Raw genomic sequence first — 19048 nt, 5'->3', positions numbered from 1 at the left:
CCTTGGCTTCCTATTCTGGATATTGATCCTTCATGATAAACCTGATATGCACGCTCGTGCTCAGGACCACAGAATGAAATGATGGCTAAGCAACTGTAATTAGACTTTCCAGAGTTGCTTCCCTTAGCGGTAACATGATCCATGGGACATAGTTTTGAATTCCGGATTTGCGTTGATTGTTATTTGTGGTCTGTTACCTAAATACCCTTGCTTGTGAAACACATCTAAGGTAGAAGTATGTCACGTTGGGTTTCCTCACTCAAGAGGATAACACATCATGATTATATGCAGTGATATTTTTACAGTGACTCGTAAACCTGGGTCAAGATGGGTCTGAAGTAGCTCATGCTTGTCTCCCCGGGGTGATTCCTTTTCGGAATAGGTCCCCAGCACCCCGTTCTTCTAGTCAAGGGCGACTAAATGCACCAGTCGTATTCCAATACGTGGGTTGACGCTCATGACGTCAATCACATGATTGTCTAGTCCTGACACGATGTTTTACAGACCGCCGTGCTGAAATGGGCGTTAAACGCCCAACTCTTGTTTGCATGAATACATCACCAAAACAATAACATGTGCTTGTAAATGTACACATGTAGGTGTTTATTACACTCACAGACTTATCATTCAATACATCAACTGTATATAAACATAAATAAAATCAACATTTATTTTGACAAACGTGACGAAATAGTTTCTATATAAAAACACGAGTTGATTAGTTGATTAATTATATATTTTTAGCTTTTGAAATATTTCTCAACAAAACATGTATGTATATAAATGTAAATGTTTCTGTTACGATATATTTACAATCAAATCATACACATATTAATTCCGTAATTCATGTACACAAGTATTACATAGACAGCTCAGATCGACAAACAGAGGGGTTACAGCACTGCATTCGGGCTATGTTGCAATATGACTGTCAGCATTCACATCTATTCCAATATCGGCATATATCAACGACGTTCAATGCCACTATAAAACATTGCTCTAACAACGTATTTGTAAGTGCATATTATTATGAGATAACACTTCAACACATTGTATGGTTAGGTCTAAGTAAACAAAATTATGTATAGGTTAAATGCTTATGATGCTGAAAGACATATATAGGGAGTTAGTGAGTGATTTTAACGCCGATTTGAACAGTATTTCAGTCATATCATGGCATGTCAGCTGTGGGAGGACGGCTGAATTGTCTACCACTCGGATACAATGCTGAAAGTCCTGGCTAGGATAAGAATTTGGAAAAATCTGGAATTCAAACCCTTTTGAAAAGCAGATCCGGACACGGCCAAGGCACGCAACTATGCATAGCAAAATGCAAAGTCTTGTACCGCTTATCTACTTTATATATACATGTATACATTAATACAGATGTCCATTTGGGGGAGGTGGGGGTAGTCTTGTGGGTACAGATTTCGCTCGTCATGTCGAAGGCCCGAGTTTGATTCCCCACATGGTTACATTGTGTGAAGTCCATTTCTGGTGTCCCCCTCCGTGATATTGCTGGTATATTGCTAAATACGGCGTAAACCCATACTCACTCACTCAAACGCGACTGATATTGCTTGACACACATTGTTGGGGTGGATATGGACACTCACGGACTTATGAAGCTTGTTTTGTCACTACAAACAACATTGAACGCCAATCATATATCTTATGAAATATATTTTAAAATAATTTTGTACCGCACAGTCAGTTAGAAAGGGGTTGTATTATGAATAATACAGACGTATATACAGTGAAACCCCATTAATCCGGACGGTTTCGTGCCCTTCAAATTGTATGGATTCACAAATGTCCGAATTAAATCATAGTTACTAAGTATCGCTTTGTACCAATATAGAAACCAACAGGGAGGACAGGAAGGTAGGGTTTCTGGTATAACGAGGTTTCAGTGTTAAAGACACATAATCCCTGACACAAAAGAATGCACATACATATTGCTGGGTGAGAAATAGCAAAAAATAGAAAAGGTTTATTGTTTAACCACGTAATTGCTTTTCGGAAATATCATCGTGCGAAGCCATGCAGGACATACCCATATATCCAACATCATTGCGACAGAAGTTCGTCATACAGAGAAGCTGAAAATTGATATGCCTCATATAAATATATTCAAATGGAAAAATATCATAATGCGAGCAAGGTACACAACTTAATATCACAAATAATTAAAATATAAATGAACAGAAACATTGAAATCTTGATATAAAAACGATTCTTTGAATACAAAAAGTAAAATCCGAAAAAGAACAAACTTCAGTAGATATTTGTATAAGATATATCGAAATGAACACACACTGTAAAACACCAGATATCCTATACATTTTGTATATACATGTATACCCAACTCCAACAGAAACGCGAAGCTGTTCGCTTTATTACCAGAAGGTTTGAGAACGTTTTAACCGATAAATTGGACACCGTGTCATCTGGTCTAAAAAATCAAGCTGTTTTGAATTTAATTTTGACACAAAAGGACCATGCCCCGTCTAACTATCGGTCTTACTGACGTTGAGTGGAGTTGCCACACACCTAGGTGTCCATCATTTTACAATTTACAGGCTTCAAGAACGTCATCAGTTAACCAACAGTGCAGATGAACGTCAAAAACGCGGCCGACCGCGAGTTACTTCAGATTGACAAGATCAGTACGTGGTCGGTATGTGAAACCAAAATTACTCCAATGACGTTTTGGACTCACAAGAGACCCATCAGCAGTCAAACCGTTCGACTGAGGTTGAGAAGTGCCAATCCCCACCACCGTCGACGATACCAAAGTGGTAAAGGTCTGAGACCTGCATCACTTCGGGCTTCCTCCCACGTTAAGCTGACATGCCCTGGTATAGCTTGAATAGTGTTCAAAGCGGCGTTAAACTCAGCTCACTCACTCACTATCGTCGACCTTAATTTAACGTTCAAGTCAACGTCATCGCCGGAACGTCAGATATGGGCACATTATCATCGGACTTTTCATAACTGGGACACGTTTCACAAAGCGATCTTAGCGCTTTGACTATCGCAAGCCAGTGTTAAAGTATGGGAGTTACGATCACCTTAGCGCTATGATGGCTTTGTGGGACGGGGCCCAGGTACATGAGAAGGGTTATCTATACAGATGAAAGTCGTTTTTGTATAGTCCTGTCCGATGGTCGTGTTAGTGTTTGGAGACGTCGAGGCGAGAAAAGTTTGCGAGCGTTTCTTTTGGAGTTGAATCAAATTGAGTCTGCACATGATTTTATAAAGTCATTCTCCATGGCATCCTATGATCTCATGTTTGACGTTTTCCTCTGTCTAAAATGTTACTTATTTCACAGATGCTGCCATCTTCTTATCAGCAGGTGTAGACATAAGGTCAATATCTGGCTGTTCAAACATAGAACGGATGTTCTGCCCTCGTCATCAGGTGAACAATTACTTTGCATGCCGGGAGAAGTAGTGCCAACAGTGATGTTTTTCGAGGCTCTGTAAAGAACAAAAAATGAAATTGTTTAAAAAAATATTTCTAACTACTGTACTTAATTCAAATTTAACCAACAACAAATAAGTAAAGTTAACTTTAGAACCTCTGTACATTTGGTTTCCATTAACCCCACGCTACTTTATTCCATCGAATCCAATATTAGCCTGATTATGATCCTTGGGTCGTCAGCATCACCTCATTGCCCACGGGTTCCCAAAATGGTAAACGACCAATTTCCTTTAAATGAGATCTTTTACGATAAAATACCCCCATACCAGGTCGCGTCAGGTGAACCTCCAGATCAATCAGTGTCAAGGCGAAACATTCATACATTTCTGTATCACGAAAAAAACATAAACGGGTGTAGGGTGGGGGATGGGGGTTGCGGTGGGTGGGTAGCGCATTCGGTATGCAAAAAAAAATAATGCCACGCTGTCATGTTGTGGATATGGGGTAGGGTCAGTGACAGGAGTAGGGTCAGAGACAGGGGTAGGGTCAGTGGCGGGTAGGGTCAGAGACGGGGGTAGGGTCAGAGACGGGGGTAGGGTCAGTGGCGGGTAGGGGCAGATACGGGGTAGGGGCAGTGGCAGGTAGTGGCAGAGACGGGGGTAGGGACAGCGATGGAGGTAAGGGCAGTGACGGGGGTAGGGGCAGTGACGGTGGTAGGGGCAGATACGGGGTAGGGGCAGTGGCGGGTAGGGGTAGATACGGGGTAGGGGCAGTGGCGGGTAGTGGCAAAGACGGGGGTAGAGGCAGTGATGGGGGTAAGGGCAGTGACGGGGGTGGGGGCAGAGACGGGTAGGGGCAGTGGCGGGTAGTGGCAAAGACGGGGCTAGAGGCAGTGACGGGGGTAGGGGCAGTGACGGGGGTAGGGGCAGATACGGGGTAGGGGCAGATACGGGGTAGGGGCAGTGGCGGGTAGTGGCAAAGACGGGGGTTGAGGCAGTGATGGGGGTAAGGGCAGTGACGGGGGTAGGGGCAGTGACGGGGGTGGGGGCAGAGACGGATAGGGGCAGAGACGGGGCAGAGAAAGGAGCAGAGACGGGGGTAGGGATAGTGACAACGGTAGGGGCATTGACAGGGGTAGGGGCAGAGACGAGTGTAGGAACAGATACAGGGGCAGGGGCAGAGACGGGACAGCGACAGAGGCAGGGGCAGAGACGGGTAGGGGCAGAGGCAGGGCAGATTTTTCCACATTTAGCTGAAACGCTGCGATAATACTGAATTACTGATGAAAGCGAAAACCGAGTTCACTCACCCTTAATCTTTTGTTGCGACAATTGCATGCGAATACTTTAAATTTCATTATGTTTTGAATAAAGACTTAAAATTCACAGAAGAGCAAACATTAATGCAAAGTGTAATTATCCTAGGCAAGAAACATTCAATTAATTACAAACTTACCACGTGTTGAATCAGCTGATTCGGCGTCGAAAGAACTGCCTGTGTTTGATGTTGTTGGAATTTGATCTCCTGACCCTTTGCTTCGGTAACCTGTGGCCTTCGAGGATGTGGCATGTTCTTCTTGCTTGACAAAGTCAGACCTCGTTTCAGTTCCCTGCACATTCCACGACTTCTCCGTGACATCAGAGACGGTATCAACTCGAACACTCTTTTTGTCAATTGGGTATTCTTCATGCCGACTGTCGCTTGGAGTGTACTTTGAGCGGTCTTGCTGTGGCTGAGATTGAGACTCTTTTCTTGTCTTATCCGGAAGCTCATGTCTTTCAGCCGACTCAGTGTTTGTCTGACCGGATTTGTGGTGCTCCTGACTTTTGTTGCCAAGCGACGTTACCTTGTGTGAAGATGCCATGTTTTCACCACTTGTTGGGGTTAGGGCTGCTTGGCTTGTCCCAAACCGTTCCATCGCTTCGTTCGTGAGACTGATGGTATCAGTTACTGATTGCTTCTTTAATAATGATCGGGTGTCTGTTTGAGTTCGTCCGTTGGTGTTAAGGGCTTCCCGAGAAGCTGATTGGTCAGCGAAAGGACTGTCATCTCCCGAAACCCGTGCCTTAGTGTTCAGGGCTTCCCGAGAAACTGATAGGTCAGAGAAAGGACTGTCATGTCCCGAAACCCGTGACAAATCTTCTTGGTTTGAACTTCCAAGCTCATCTATAGCCGTCGTTACGCCAAGCTCTCTGAGGTCGTAGTGAGCAACATTAATGGGGGAATCAAGATCTGCTTCAGTTTTGTTTTCACGTCCCTTACATCTGCCTTGGGCGTGGAGATCTGTGTAAGATCCTCCTTGAACACTCAATTCTGTCGTCTGCCTTTCCTGGACGCTCCCATCCGGCGTTCCTCGCTCCGACGAGGTCAGCATGCTTTTGACCATGGTGATATCGCCACTGGATGTCTCCTCCGGACTCGACAAGTCCTGCAGACTCTCTGTGTCCGTTCTGGCTTCGATACTCCAACTCCCGCTCTCAGATATCCCAGAATCCTCCAGTGACGGAAGCGTCTCCCTAAAGAGGACGTCCTCCAACTCTCGCACCTCATCAACTTTCGTGATATTCTGCCTGGTGGTCGTGGCGGCTTCGATAGAAGGACCTGTCTGATCCGGGCCGGTTTGATAACGTGCCGGTTTTTTACAAGACATATATGATACACCACTGACTCCAATAGGACTACTGCTCCCTGGGGACACGTCGTTTCGATTAGTTGAAGCCGGAGGCTGCCTTTGATCAGAGTTTTCTTCTTGCTTTTCTGCCTCAGTGAACTTCAGGTGTGTTTGGTCTACATCGTGCACAGACTTCTCCATGCCCTGTTTCAGGAACAATGAGCGAGGTGTAGCAGTTATATCCACGCTATGCCGGTAGCGACCCCCACCTTCACTCTTCTCTGATGTGTCATCGGTCGATCTCCTCCTCGTCTGGGCGAGCTCTTGTCGAAACCCAACCATTCCCGTTCTTTCAAGTCGTGATACAACTGACGATTCCAAATCCCCCTGGTCTACCTCCAGACTTGTCATGGGTAGACTAAGGGAGGAGATTGTGTGGGTACCAGTCTCACAGTTACCCAACCTGCTGTCTGTTCCTCGACGCTGCATGGGAGTAGAGGGACCTCCTGTCCCGTGATCCTGTTCTCTGTCTTGCCGGGGGATGTTCTGGCGTGTTGATCCTAACCCATTGTTCCCCCGTTGTACCCGGGTATCCCTAATCGTCTGTCGCCTGGACAGGTCCATGGAGGTACCGTCTGTGATCTGACTATCTGGGATCTGATTCTCGGTGATCTGACGTTCTGTGATATGACGTTCTGTGTTCTGACTTTCTGTGTTCTGGCTTCCTATGTTTTGACTCTCTGTGTCCTGACGTTCTGTGTTCTTACTCTCTGTGTCCTGACGTTCTGTGTTCTTACTCTCTGTGTCCTGACGTTCTGTGTTCTTACTCTCTGTGTCCTGATGTTCTGTGTTCTTACTCTCTGTGTCCTGATGTTCTGTGTTCTTACTCTCTGTGTCCTGATGTTCTGTGATCTGACTTTCTGTGTTTTGACGTGTTGTGATCTGACGTTCCGTGCTCTGTCTTCCTCTGTTTTGGCTTTCTGTGTTCTGGCGTTCTGTGTTTTGGCTTCCTGTGTTTTGACTTTCCGTGTTTTGACGTTCTAGGATCTGACTTTCTGCGTTTTGAGGTTCTGTGTTCCCATGTTCAGTGATCGTCTTTCCTTCATGAATTCCACCGACTGGTCCGTCTGGTTCTACTTGTGTGACATGTTGGTCTTGAGCCGGGTGTAGGTTCACGTCATCATCTGTGCGGCTCTGGGCATTGCTCGCTTCACCGGCTGACACTCTCTCGGGGTTGTCTACATTTCCACAGTCGAGCCGTGCTATCTGTTCATCATCTCTCGCCCTGTCAGTAGTTTCATCAACCCTCCCACTGTCAGTTTCATCAACAATCAACCCAGTGTTCCCGCTGTTGGTTTCATCAACCAACCCAGTGTTCCCGCTATTGGTTTCATCAATCAACCCAGTGTTCCCGCTGTTGGTTTCATCAACCAACCCAGTGTTCCCGCTATTGGTTTCATCAACCAACCCAGTGTGCCCGCTGTTGGTTTCACCCACGTTAGCGAAATGACTCCTCCCCACAGTTACTTCAGTGTCTCCAGATCGATTCTGATTTATCAAACGTTGACCTTCACCTTGTGGTTCAGGAGGTTCATTTGCATAGTCAAGGTCATCTCTCCCCGAAAATCTCAGTTGGCCATCTGGGGTGTTGGTTTCTGATGGAATTAAAAGAAGAAAGAAACATAATAATGATTCTGATTCTTGTCTACTTTTATATAAGTCGATGTGGTATGAAGGAACATCTCTACAGAAAGGACATGATTGCAAACGGTGTCACAATAGGTTAGAGAAGGTAAAAGGTGTCTTAATTGACCGGGTAGTCATTTGGTTACTTGGTTGATGGCTCATATCTATCACTGATTTGTCGAATCCAGATTCCATTATTTACAGGTCTTATAGCTGGAATATTGCAGGGTTAAACAACAAACACACCGATAGCTGACACAACAAATGTCTTTGTATCAAATAACATGTGCGAACATATTCTCTATGACATTGACATTCTCTTTTGTTTGACCTACATTTTTATTTTTAATAAACCGAAATCTAACAGTAACAGATGACTCCTCGGTTCTCGTTCTTTTCCGTTTCTGTGTCCATTTGGACCCCTGTGACGTTCAACTGGCTGTCACTAATATATAGACTGCCTCAACAGACCAAATACACTTGCTATGAACGACTCAAACAATGTACGACATTGACTAGTTCAGTTTGTTATGACCCACGGTTGAAAGTTAGTCATGCTAAGAACTTTTTGACCAACCCTCGTATAATAACAAACTTATTAGAATGATGCTTATTCAGTACTAAACACGGTTCTAAAACACAACGGGTGGTTACTCTGCATTTGTATTGTACATATTTTCCTACAAGATGAAGTGAAATTGGGTTTAACATTGCTTGCAAGATTATTGCACTTATATAGCGAGGTGCATGCACATATGTGTGTGGCTGCCTGTACTAGTCCAGACTTCCGGTTTTATACTTCTAGCCCTCTGAGATCCATACCGCAGTTCACCATGATACCCCACTCAGCACACTGTATAGCCGACCAGTCCTTGTTTAAGCCCTTAATGCCGCGGGCCAGTCGGGGTAACAAGTACAATCCGGGGTAGAATAGGTTTCAAGCAACCCATGCTTGCCGTAAAAGGCAACTATGCCTGTCGTAACAGGCGACTAACAGGATCGGGTGGTCAGGCTCGCTGACTTGGCTAATGCATGTAATCGTATCCCAATTGCGTGGATCGATGTGCATGATGTCAATCACTGGATTGTCTGGTCCAGACTCGATTATTTACAGACCGCCGTCATATAGCTGGAATATTGCTGAGTGCGGCGTTAAACAACAAATAAACAAGCATCTTTTAACGACTTTAGTTATGACGCGGCCAGGGGATGGAGCCACAGACGTTCCGCTATCCCGGCAGACCTCCTATCCACTACGCCACGGAGGCGGTCTCTTTTGACAAAATCAAGAGGAGATACAAGTACGAGAACTACCAAATCCACGGCTGTACATGTACATTTGAAGATCCAGATGAAATTATCAAAAAGTCTATGGTGTCATACAGTTCGGGTTTTTCATAAATGCAAACAGTAACGGCAAATGCATTATTCAAATTACAGTAACCTACGTTTATAACGAACACGCTTATAACGAACTTACTGATAAAACGAACTTGGTTTTTAGTCCCGGCTATGTGTTGCATATATGCTGTATATATGCTTATAACGAACTACGGTTATTACGAACTAAAATTAGTAGTCTCTTTGAGTTCGTTATAACCGTATTTCACTGTAACTGAAAAAACTATAAAATCGTCACATTCAATAGAAAATGTACAAAATTCGTCTGGCTTCATATAAACTAGAACCTTGACACATGCATGGCTTGATAACATTAACACGACATGGTAATTTCACACCATTTCCAACCTTGACCAATGTGAACTATTTAGTTCGTCACGACAAAAATAAATACCAGTTCTTGCCGCACCTTCACGTGTTGTGCTGTGTACAGTACTATCGTGCATTACCCATGTGGTCACGTTATAAACCTGTTCTGACAAACTGTTACGCTTGTAGGGTACAATCTAGGCTTACAGGATCGGTATTATATCGTTACCCAAGACCAAACCACACAGCAGGATCAACGCAAATCCGTTGATGCAAGAATGACACAATATTCGAGACGTTTCTTAATCTTACCTGGTGATGGTTTAGCGGGTAGGACGATAGACATGGTGGTATCGCGGCGTCTCCATCAACAACCTCAACTACCTACACGTCGTCTACGACGTATTTTCACTGCCTAACCTCACTGCTGCTGTCCGCGTTAAGGGCCCCTACCTACATCGCCGAGGCCCCGAATCTGGATTGTAATATTTTATTCTGACCGTGCAGTAATACCTATTCTCATGTCAGTAATTGTGTATCGCGGCGGGGTAACGCGCATTGTGTGGGTGCGGTCAGCTGATACTAGATATGTAATTGATCAGACAGACATTGGTAGCACGGGCAATGTATTAGGAGAACTATCGATTCAGGTCATCATGTTTCAAATGAGCCATTCCAGGAGATGATACATCAGCGATACTTAATAACGAGATCATGCCATCAAAAAGTCTTATGTTTTATGACATCATGATAATTGTCCTAGTATTGTTTTATTTTTTTTATTTTTCATTTTTCTATATCTACACCACTAGTGTCTTCTATGCGGGTAGATTTTCGGCATTATTATACAAACAGAACAAGTAAAAGTGTCGGATTTGTAGAAGCCTTCTTGTGACTGGAGTTTACGGATACGGCTAATCTGAGGCGGCTAATGACCCCTGGTGCCTTGTGGTGTGGTAATACGGTGTTACAGGATCTAGAAGTAGGCTAATGGCTTTGTTTACTCCACGGCCACCAAACCTGGATTACATTTTCGGTGTTGTTAAGCCAAAGATACTAATTCTTTCAGCCAGTGAACAGGTTGTGTTAGAAGAAACTTACAAAACAAACACCATGAAGCGTAACAAGTGTTGTGTTGTGTCTTTGAGGACATTTCAATATTTCATGTTTTACCAAATAACCTGGCTACGGGATCATGAAACTAACTTAAGGCCATATTTTGTCTCAACTCTTTAGATTTAGACTTAAGACCAAATTTTGTCTTAAATCGGGGTTCACGAAGCTCAATCTATGAGAATATCTTAAGTCTAAGACAAAATTTGATCTTAAGTCCTAAGACTGCCCCTAAGTAGATGTAAGACAAAATTTGTTGCAAGAAAGATGACGGAGGCTATTCGCCTCATGCGTCGCCTCGGGGCTAAAAAGGAAAAAAAATATCAAGTCAGCGGACATTTCGAGAACTATATTAAAAAAAAACAGACCAAAAATTTAATTAAATACCTGTTTGATTCATAAAATAATGAGTAAGACTTTTTATTTGAATTTGTGTTGAAACTTTTGTTTCGTTTATAGGAAAATACATCGCATGAACACCAATACCGTACAATTTTATTTGCCTCCTGCCTCTTGCAGTATTTACAAAGGCAATGGCGGATAGACCCAATCTGCGTCATACAAAACGAACTTAAACTATGGTATTTGTTGTTACCCTGCCTTGCGCTCGTGATAGAACAAGGGCTGGTCGGCTTGAAGTGTCTCAGTGACGTATCTATGTTAAACTGCTGTATGGCATATCAGTTGTCTAGCACTTAAAAACCGGCATTAGTTCGGACTCGTACAAGCAGCCCCGCAGCCCCGCGCACGCGACACACTTGCATCACATGGGGCTGTCCCCATCATCAAGCTGACACATCGTGATATAACTGGAATACTGCTCCAAGCAGCGTGGAACCCAACTCACTCGCTCGCTCACTCACTCACTCACTCACTCACTCACTCACTCACTCACTGTAATGCAAGTGTTTGTTTCTTTATTTGTTGTTTAACACCGCACTCAGCAATACTCAGCTATATGACGGCGATCTGTAAATAATCGAGTCTGGGAGACAATCCAGTGACTGATATCATGAGCATCGATCCACGCAATTGGGATACGATGACATGCATCAATCAACCAAGTCAGCGAGCCTGACCAACCTCCCCCCCTCCCGATCCCGTTAGCTGCCCCTTACGACAAGCACGGGTTGCTGTAATGCAAGTAAGAGTATTGATGCGAGTGAGTGAGTAAATGATATTTTACGACGCTTTGAGCAATATTCCAGCAATATCACGACTGGGGACACCAGACATACGCTTCACATTGTGTACCAATGCAGGGAATCGAACCCGGTACTTCGGTGTGACGAGCAAACGGTTTTGCCACACGGCTACAACATCGCCCCTTTAGACTCCTGGGACCTAGACGCCCTTCCCCACATTGAAACATCTGTACCCAGTAGGAGGAGATGGTAATGTGACCGTTAACCTTCTAGCACGTCATAGGGAAGTTTGGGTTGTATACTCCCTGGGGAGCTGAGAATGAAAATCGAGTGCACACTGATCCATTGCCCGAGGTAATAATGTAGCGCTTTGAGCATGATTTAAGGTGTTGATTTTTACATTATATATATGCACATTATTTACACCCGTGGTTATTACACATACATATTAATGCTAGTGATAATACACATTAATACCAGGGGGCACGGGTGGCCCAGTCGTCTAAGGCGCCGCGATTCGCTGTGCAGAGTTGGGGCCCTTGGACTCACCAGAAACCTATGATTGTGGGTTCGAATCCCGGTTCGCCCTGATTATGTTTCTAGGTTTGTCAGCACCATACCCGTGTTCGTGGGTTTCACCGAAGTGGTAAACGTCTGATACCTGCATCACTTCGGGCTTTCCTCCCACATTAAGCTGACACGCCGTGATATAACTGTAATACTGTTAAAAAGCGGCGCTAAACACAACTCACTCACTCACTCATTAACACCAATGACGGTACATTCACGCATCTGTATTTGACACAAGAGATAACACTAAAAATAGATTAGGGCCTGACAGGTTTAGCGAGCGGTATTTATGAGAGCACTTCACTGACTATCATAAACCCACCGTATTATATCGATAAGCTGTGTAATTTGAACTGAAACATGCAAGGGTTTTATAGGCTGGAGGACTGGGAACCTCTCCTGAGTATCCACTTACACACATTAAGATGTTGTCAAATTTAACTGCTCCGTTTTATTTATTTATATTTATTGCTTTTGTTTGCATGGCCTGTGGACAGTAATGAACAGAAGTCTTGTTTTTTGAACAATTAAAGGTTTAAGCTAGAACTTTGAAAATACAGTAAACTACGTTTATAACGAACTCGCTTATAACGAACTGACGGATATAACGAACTTACTTTTTGGTCCCGACTATTTTCTGTAGTTATGCTGTATATATGCTTATAACGAACTACGGTTATAACGAACTAAAATTAGTGGTCCCTTTGAGTTCGTTATAACCGTAGTTTACTGTAGATGAATAATAAATCAACACGATTTTAGATTCGTGTCACTTTGATACCTCAGATGCACTGACATACTTCCTTTCTCAAATAAAGCTCTTGAAAAAACCCCAAAACACTTGCTCGACAGACACTGAACGTTGGTGTTTCGACACATTGAACTGTAGGGTCGTGTTGAGTTCGGAAGTTTCCCAAATTAGATCGATCCTGATTCGACAGGGTTCTACAGTTGAAAAATCATGACTAACGACCGCCCAAAAAATCTCTTCAAGCTTCTTTAACCATCTGCCGTAGAGGTGAGGTGAAAAGGGGTATAACGTTGCGTCCAAGATTATTGCACTTGTATAGCGACGTGCGTGTGTGTGTGTGTGTGTGTGTGTGTGTGTGTGTGTCTACTTGTACTAGTCCGGACTGATGCCGATTTATAGTGCTAGCCCACTGATATACCATGCCGCAGTTTAGCATGAATACCCCACTCAGACACAGTATACTGACTCCGAGCCGACCAGTCCTTGTTTTAGCCCCTTAATGCCGAACGCCAGACAGGGTAACAACAAGTTCCATCTTTTAACGTCCTTTGGTATGACGCGGCCGGGGATCGAACCCCGGACCTTCCGCTCTCCGGGCGGACGCTCTACCACAGTGAGACCACGGAGGCGGTCATCTGCCTTAGAATATGTAACGTGGACCAGAAGTTACATTCTTATTTGATCATAGTTACCGGTATGCCGGTAATGAGAGTATGTCTTCAACACATTTTGGACAAACTGTTGTAGAAATATTTTCTGGGAAATACGAATGATAGTTCTAAAGGTTATGTTACTAGGCGCTGTAAACTTGTTTTGAACTTGAGAGGGACTTGACAAAACTAAATAATCAGTACCTGCAGATCAAACTTGTCGGATTATCTAAGGTGCCGAATTCGCGGTGCAGAGTTATGTCCCTTAGACGTGTCAGTATCCGATGTTCATGGGCTATAATCTCGCAAATACAGCAGGTATGGAACGTACTGCACATTTTGCTTCTTTCAAATGATGTGTAAATATATGGAGATACTATAAGAACTTATAGTTTTTATTCACTATGCTGTATCATGAAGAGAAACACTTTCTTATGATAGAATGTTTGTTTTATGTATGATTATGTTAATCTCTAATATGGAAACCTTGGATACAATCAACTTCATGTCTTTCTTTTATGGCATATACGTTTTGATTCATCATTTTGGACACTTCACATTTACACCATAGCGAACATGACAACTGACGAGTGAAGTTCACAGTTGGTGGAATGTTTATGTAGAGTAGAGATGGGTCATACATTACATCTTACCTATTTAGTCAGGAAGCACCGGCCTCTATATGCAATATTCAATACAAATTCGCTAAACCAGACGATTTCGCTGTGAATTATGGCTCTTTCCGTAAGCAAAGGTGGAAAAACTACAATGTAGTTAACTCTTTTAAAATGTATATTAATACTGTACAGCTATTGCATAAGCAGAGTTGCGCCCCTTGGGTATGCCAGAAACCTATGATTGTGGGTTCGAATCCCGCTTCTCCCCGATTATGGTTCTAGGTTTGTCAGCTTGTTAGCACCATACCAGCGCTCGTGGGTTTCACTGAAGTGGTAAACGTATGAGACCTGCATCACTTCGGGTTTTCCTCCCACATTAAGCTGACACGCCGCGATATAACTGGAATACTGTTAAAAGCGGCGTTAAACCCAACAGACTCACTCACTCCGTGGAGGAGTGAATGGAACGTCTGTCGGGAGAGCAGAAGGTCGGTGATTCGATCCCTTGGTCACGTCATACCAAAAGACGTCACAATGGGTACTTGTTATTACCCTGCCTGGCACTGGGCATTAATGGCATAAAACAAGGGCTAGTAGGCTCCTATATTATATGTCTGAATGGTGTCTCCATGTTTAAACTACGGTATGGTATCTCATTTGGCTAGCACTGAATGTCCGACATAAGTTCGGACGAGTACAAGCAGCCACACACGTGCATGCACAAGGCTATGTAATTGCAATAATCTTGAAAGCGACGTTACACCTCATTTCAACCCCCCACCCATCTTCTATATTTGTAGATATTGTCTGTGTATACTGCCAAAGTGTAATAAGTTTAAGTTCAATTGACTGTTGAACTATATATGTACATACTGGTATTTGTAGTACTGACACAAGGGCGTGCAACAGGGTTGTTACAGTGTGGCTTGTATAGTACTGACACAAGGGCGTGTTACAGGATTGTTACGGTGTGGCTTGTGTAGTACTGACACAAGGGCGTGTTACAGGGTTGTTACAGTGTGGCTTGTGTAGTACTGACACAAGGGCGTGTTACAGGGTTGTTACAGTGTGGCTTGTGTAGTACAGACACAAGGGCGTGTTACAGGGTTGTTACAGTGTGGCTTGTGTAGTACTGACACAAGGGCGTGTTACAGGGTTGTAACTGCGGCTTGTGTAGTACTGAGACAAGGGCGTGTTACAGGGTTGTTACAGTGTGGCTTGTGTAGTACTGACACAAGGGCGTGTTACAGGGTTGTTACAGTGTGGCTTGTGTACTACTGACACAAGGGCGTGTTACAGGGTTGTTACAGTGTGGCTTGTGTAGTACTGACACAAGGGTGTGTTACAGGGTTGTTACAGTGTGGCTTGTGTAGTACTGACACAAGGGCGTGTTACAGGGTTGTTACAGTGTGGCTTGTATAGTACTGACACAAGGGCGTGTTACAGGATTGTTACGGTGTGGCTTGTGTAGTACTGACACAAGGGCGTGTTACAGGGTTGTTACAGTGTGGCTTGTGTAGTACTGACACAAGGGCGTGTTACAGGGTTGTTACAGTGTGGCTTGTGTAGTACAGACACATGGGCGTGTTACAGGGTTGTTACAGTGTGGCTTGTGTAGTACTGACACAAGGGCGTGTTACAGGGTTGTAACTGCGGCTTGTGTAGTACTGAGACAAGGGCGTGTTACAGGGTTGTTACAGTGTGGCTTGTGTAGTACTGACACAAGGGCGTGTTACAGGGTTGTTACAGTGTGGCTTGTGTACTACTGACACAAGGGCGTGTTACAGGGTTGTTACAGTGTGGCTTGTGTAGTACTGACACAAGGGTGTGTTACAGGGTTGTTACAGTGTGGCTTGTGTAGTACTGACACAAGGGCGTGTTACAGGGTTGTTACAGTGTGGCTTGTGTAGTACTGACACAAGGGCGTGTTACAGGGTTGTTACAGTATGGCTTGTGTAGTACTGACACATTGGCTTGTGACAGGGTTGTTACAGTGTGGCTTGTGTAGTACTGACACAAGGGCGTGTTACAGGGTTGTTACAGTGTGGCTTGTGTAGTACTGACACAAGGGCGTGTAACAGGGTTGTTACAGTGTGGCTTGTGTAGTACTGACACAAGGGCGTGTTACAGGGTTGTTACAGTGTGGCTTGTGTAGTACTGACACAAGGGCGTGTTACAGGGTTGTTACAGTTTGGCTTGTATAGTACTGACACATGGGCGTGTTACAGGGTTGTTACAGTGTGGCTTGTGTAGTACTGACACAAGGGCGTGTTACAGGGTTGTTACAGTTTGGCTTGTATAGTACTGACACAAGGGCGTGTTACAGGGTTGTTACAGTGTGGCTTGTGTAGTACTGACACAAGGGCGTGTTACAGGGTTGTTACAGTGTGGCTTGTGTAGTACTGACACATGGGCGTGTTACAGGGTTGTTACAGTGTGGCTTGTGTAGTACTGACACTGTAACAGGGTTGTTACATTCTAGTTTGTTATACCATGTACAAGTTCTCGGTTATATCACCACCTGGTAGCAATTCTGTGAATTTCGCAATAGAGACATACTATCACAATTAATATAAATATACATGTGTTTTAATACGAAAATGCGTATATTTATATCTATTGTAAGTTTTTGTTATTAATTCATTATTTCTATTTCTGGTATGTAATTGTGAGGATGACTATCACTTTACAAGCCGATACAGTCGATGATTCACATGCACCTTCCCCACTTGTACATGTACAAGGTTGGAATGTCGACATACCCATTAAACTATACGACCCGTGAAGATCCGGAATAGAGTAGGCAACCGATGCTTGCCGTAAAAGGCGACTATGCTTGTCGTAAGAGGCAACTAACGGGATCGGGTGGTCAGGCTCGCTGACTTGGTTGATGTATGCCATCCTGTACCAATTGCGTGGATCGATGTGCATGATGTCGATCACTGGATTGTTTGGTCCAGACTCGATTATTTACAGACAGCCGTCATATAGCTGGAATATTGCTGAGTGCGGCGTTAAACAACAAACAAACAAAATAAACATGAAACTATACATCTACCATTTAAACTGAAAATACAGTAAACTACGTTTATAACGAACTGGCGGATATAACAAACTGTGTTTTTGTCCCTGCCGTTTGCTGTATATATGCTGTATATATGTTTATAACGAACTAAAATTAGTGGTCCCTTTGAGTTCGTTATAACCGTAGTGTATGCTTGTTCTGGTAGTTATAGCCCCGTTAAAGTGTCGTATTTCCATGTGTAAGTTGTATTTAAAAGTGGAAAAAAACAGAAAACAATGGGAAACGAGAATTGACTTGGGACAAGCATGCATCTACAAAGTCATATCTCGTGTTACAGCCTCACATGACAGGCTAACCTTCAGCGAGATCAAACCTCACCCTTGACGAACATAAGATTATACCATTACGCCCTTGTATGCTCATAAACCCAACAGAGGTATTCATGCTGCATGACAATCACTGCATAATATCCTATTGTTAGTTTAAGCCGAACGCCTTGATACGTTGATCCATGCATTGCTGTGAATGTCATGCTGCATTTGAAACCAGCACTTATTAATGTATTTCCGTACGCGCGGTGATCTGTCAAGCATTCGCCTTGTGTGATTGTATACATTAACTGTAGTATGTGCATAATTTTGCAGTATATCAATACGCACTCGGGCGAGTTTGTCCGCCCTCCGCATGGAGGAAGTGAATAGAACACTCACCCTGTATAGGTTCAGTGCTGTGAAGGTCCGGTCCCCTTGTCACCTCTGTCACTGGGATATTCTCTGTGAACACGCGCGTCAGTCGGCTCCATGCCAAGTCATCACCCTCCCAGTTTTCACGAAAACATAAAACGCTTTCAGTCGTTAATTCCTCGGGTAGATCACTTTCTTTGAGTCCGACCGATAACGGTAGAAACTTGTAGGTCTGTCCTTGATCGAGAAGCTTCTTGAATGTCGATTGTTGGGAATACCTGCTCCAGCAATCCTTAACAAATCCCGTAGTTAGAACAACGATTGTATAGTCCGATCCCTCTACCACCCGGAACATCTCTGTGAATACATTTCTACCCGGTAAACTATCCCGGTCATGGTAGTATGTGTTCACGAAACCGAGACGCTCTAAGGTCGTCACGACCTTCCTGGCAAATGCAAGGGACAGTCGTGTGTCTGGGGTGACTGAGAGGGGACTCCGGGCGTGGTTGTAGATGACGTTGAAATGGTAGACCTTCCCATATGGTAGAGGACATCGACTCAAGCCCTCCGCCATGCTGGTCGATCCCGACCCTTGTGTTAGTCCGACTTTAGTCAGTAGTGCATATCAGCTATATACACTTGTGCGACGATAAGGAAATCCCCATTTAAACATTGAGGGTCCACACCGATGGGTGCAACAACAGTATCGTTGTTGTATTGGTCTGCTTTGTACTTTACGTAATGTAATCGTTTTATGTAGCCTTTACATTCAGCCGGTTGGGGATTTAACTCTGTGGAAGTATTTTACCTGTATTGTTACATGGTAATTCGAGGCAAAGGGCGAGGTGTAAATTTATGGGCGTTTAAAGGACAAGGTGCGCATTGGTGGGCCCACTGACAGTGTCAAATGATAAAGTAACGGTGAAATGGGGTTTAACGTCGCGTCCACGATTATTGCACTTATATAGCGACGTTCATGCACGTGTGTGTGTGTGGCTGCTTGTACTAGTCCGGACTGATGCCGATTTATAGTGCTAACCCACTGAGATACCATGCC

At 44.0% G+C, this 19048-nt stretch overlaps 1 protein-coding gene across 3 annotated transcripts; it reads right to left on the bottom strand.

The window, feature by feature from the left end:
* Positions 1-576: 576 nt before the first annotated feature.
* LOC124138072 (filaggrin-like) lies at positions 577-18633 on the bottom strand. 3 transcript variants are annotated; one of them, XM_048393287.1, is made up of 4 exons: positions 18019-18633; positions 6914-7696; positions 4886-6793; positions 577-3483 (listed from the first exon to the last, which is right to left on the bottom strand). In XM_048393287.1, exons 1-4 carry the CDS (start codon positions 18563-18565, stop codon positions 3389-3391), a joined length of 3333 nt encoding a protein of 1110 aa, XP_048249244.1. In that variant the 5' UTR covers positions 18566-18633; the 3' UTR covers positions 577-3388. The 3 variants fall into 3 exon arrangements, with proteins under 3 accessions (XP_048249244.1, XP_048249243.1, XP_048249242.1); XM_048393286.1 differs by having other exon boundaries at positions 4886-7406; positions 7473-7696; XM_048393285.1 differs by having other exon boundaries at positions 4886-7696.
* Between the last annotated feature and the right edge of the window lie 415 nt (positions 18634-19048).

This window comes from Haliotis rufescens, unplaced genomic scaffold (assembly GCF_023055435.1).
Source record: "Haliotis rufescens isolate VD_foot unplaced genomic scaffold, xgHalRufe1.0.p SCAF_12, whole genome shotgun sequence".
Lineage (NCBI taxonomy): Eukaryota > Metazoa > Mollusca > Gastropoda > Lepetellida > Haliotidae > Haliotis > Haliotis rufescens.
This window is presented reverse-complemented; position numbering and strand designations above follow the sequence as displayed.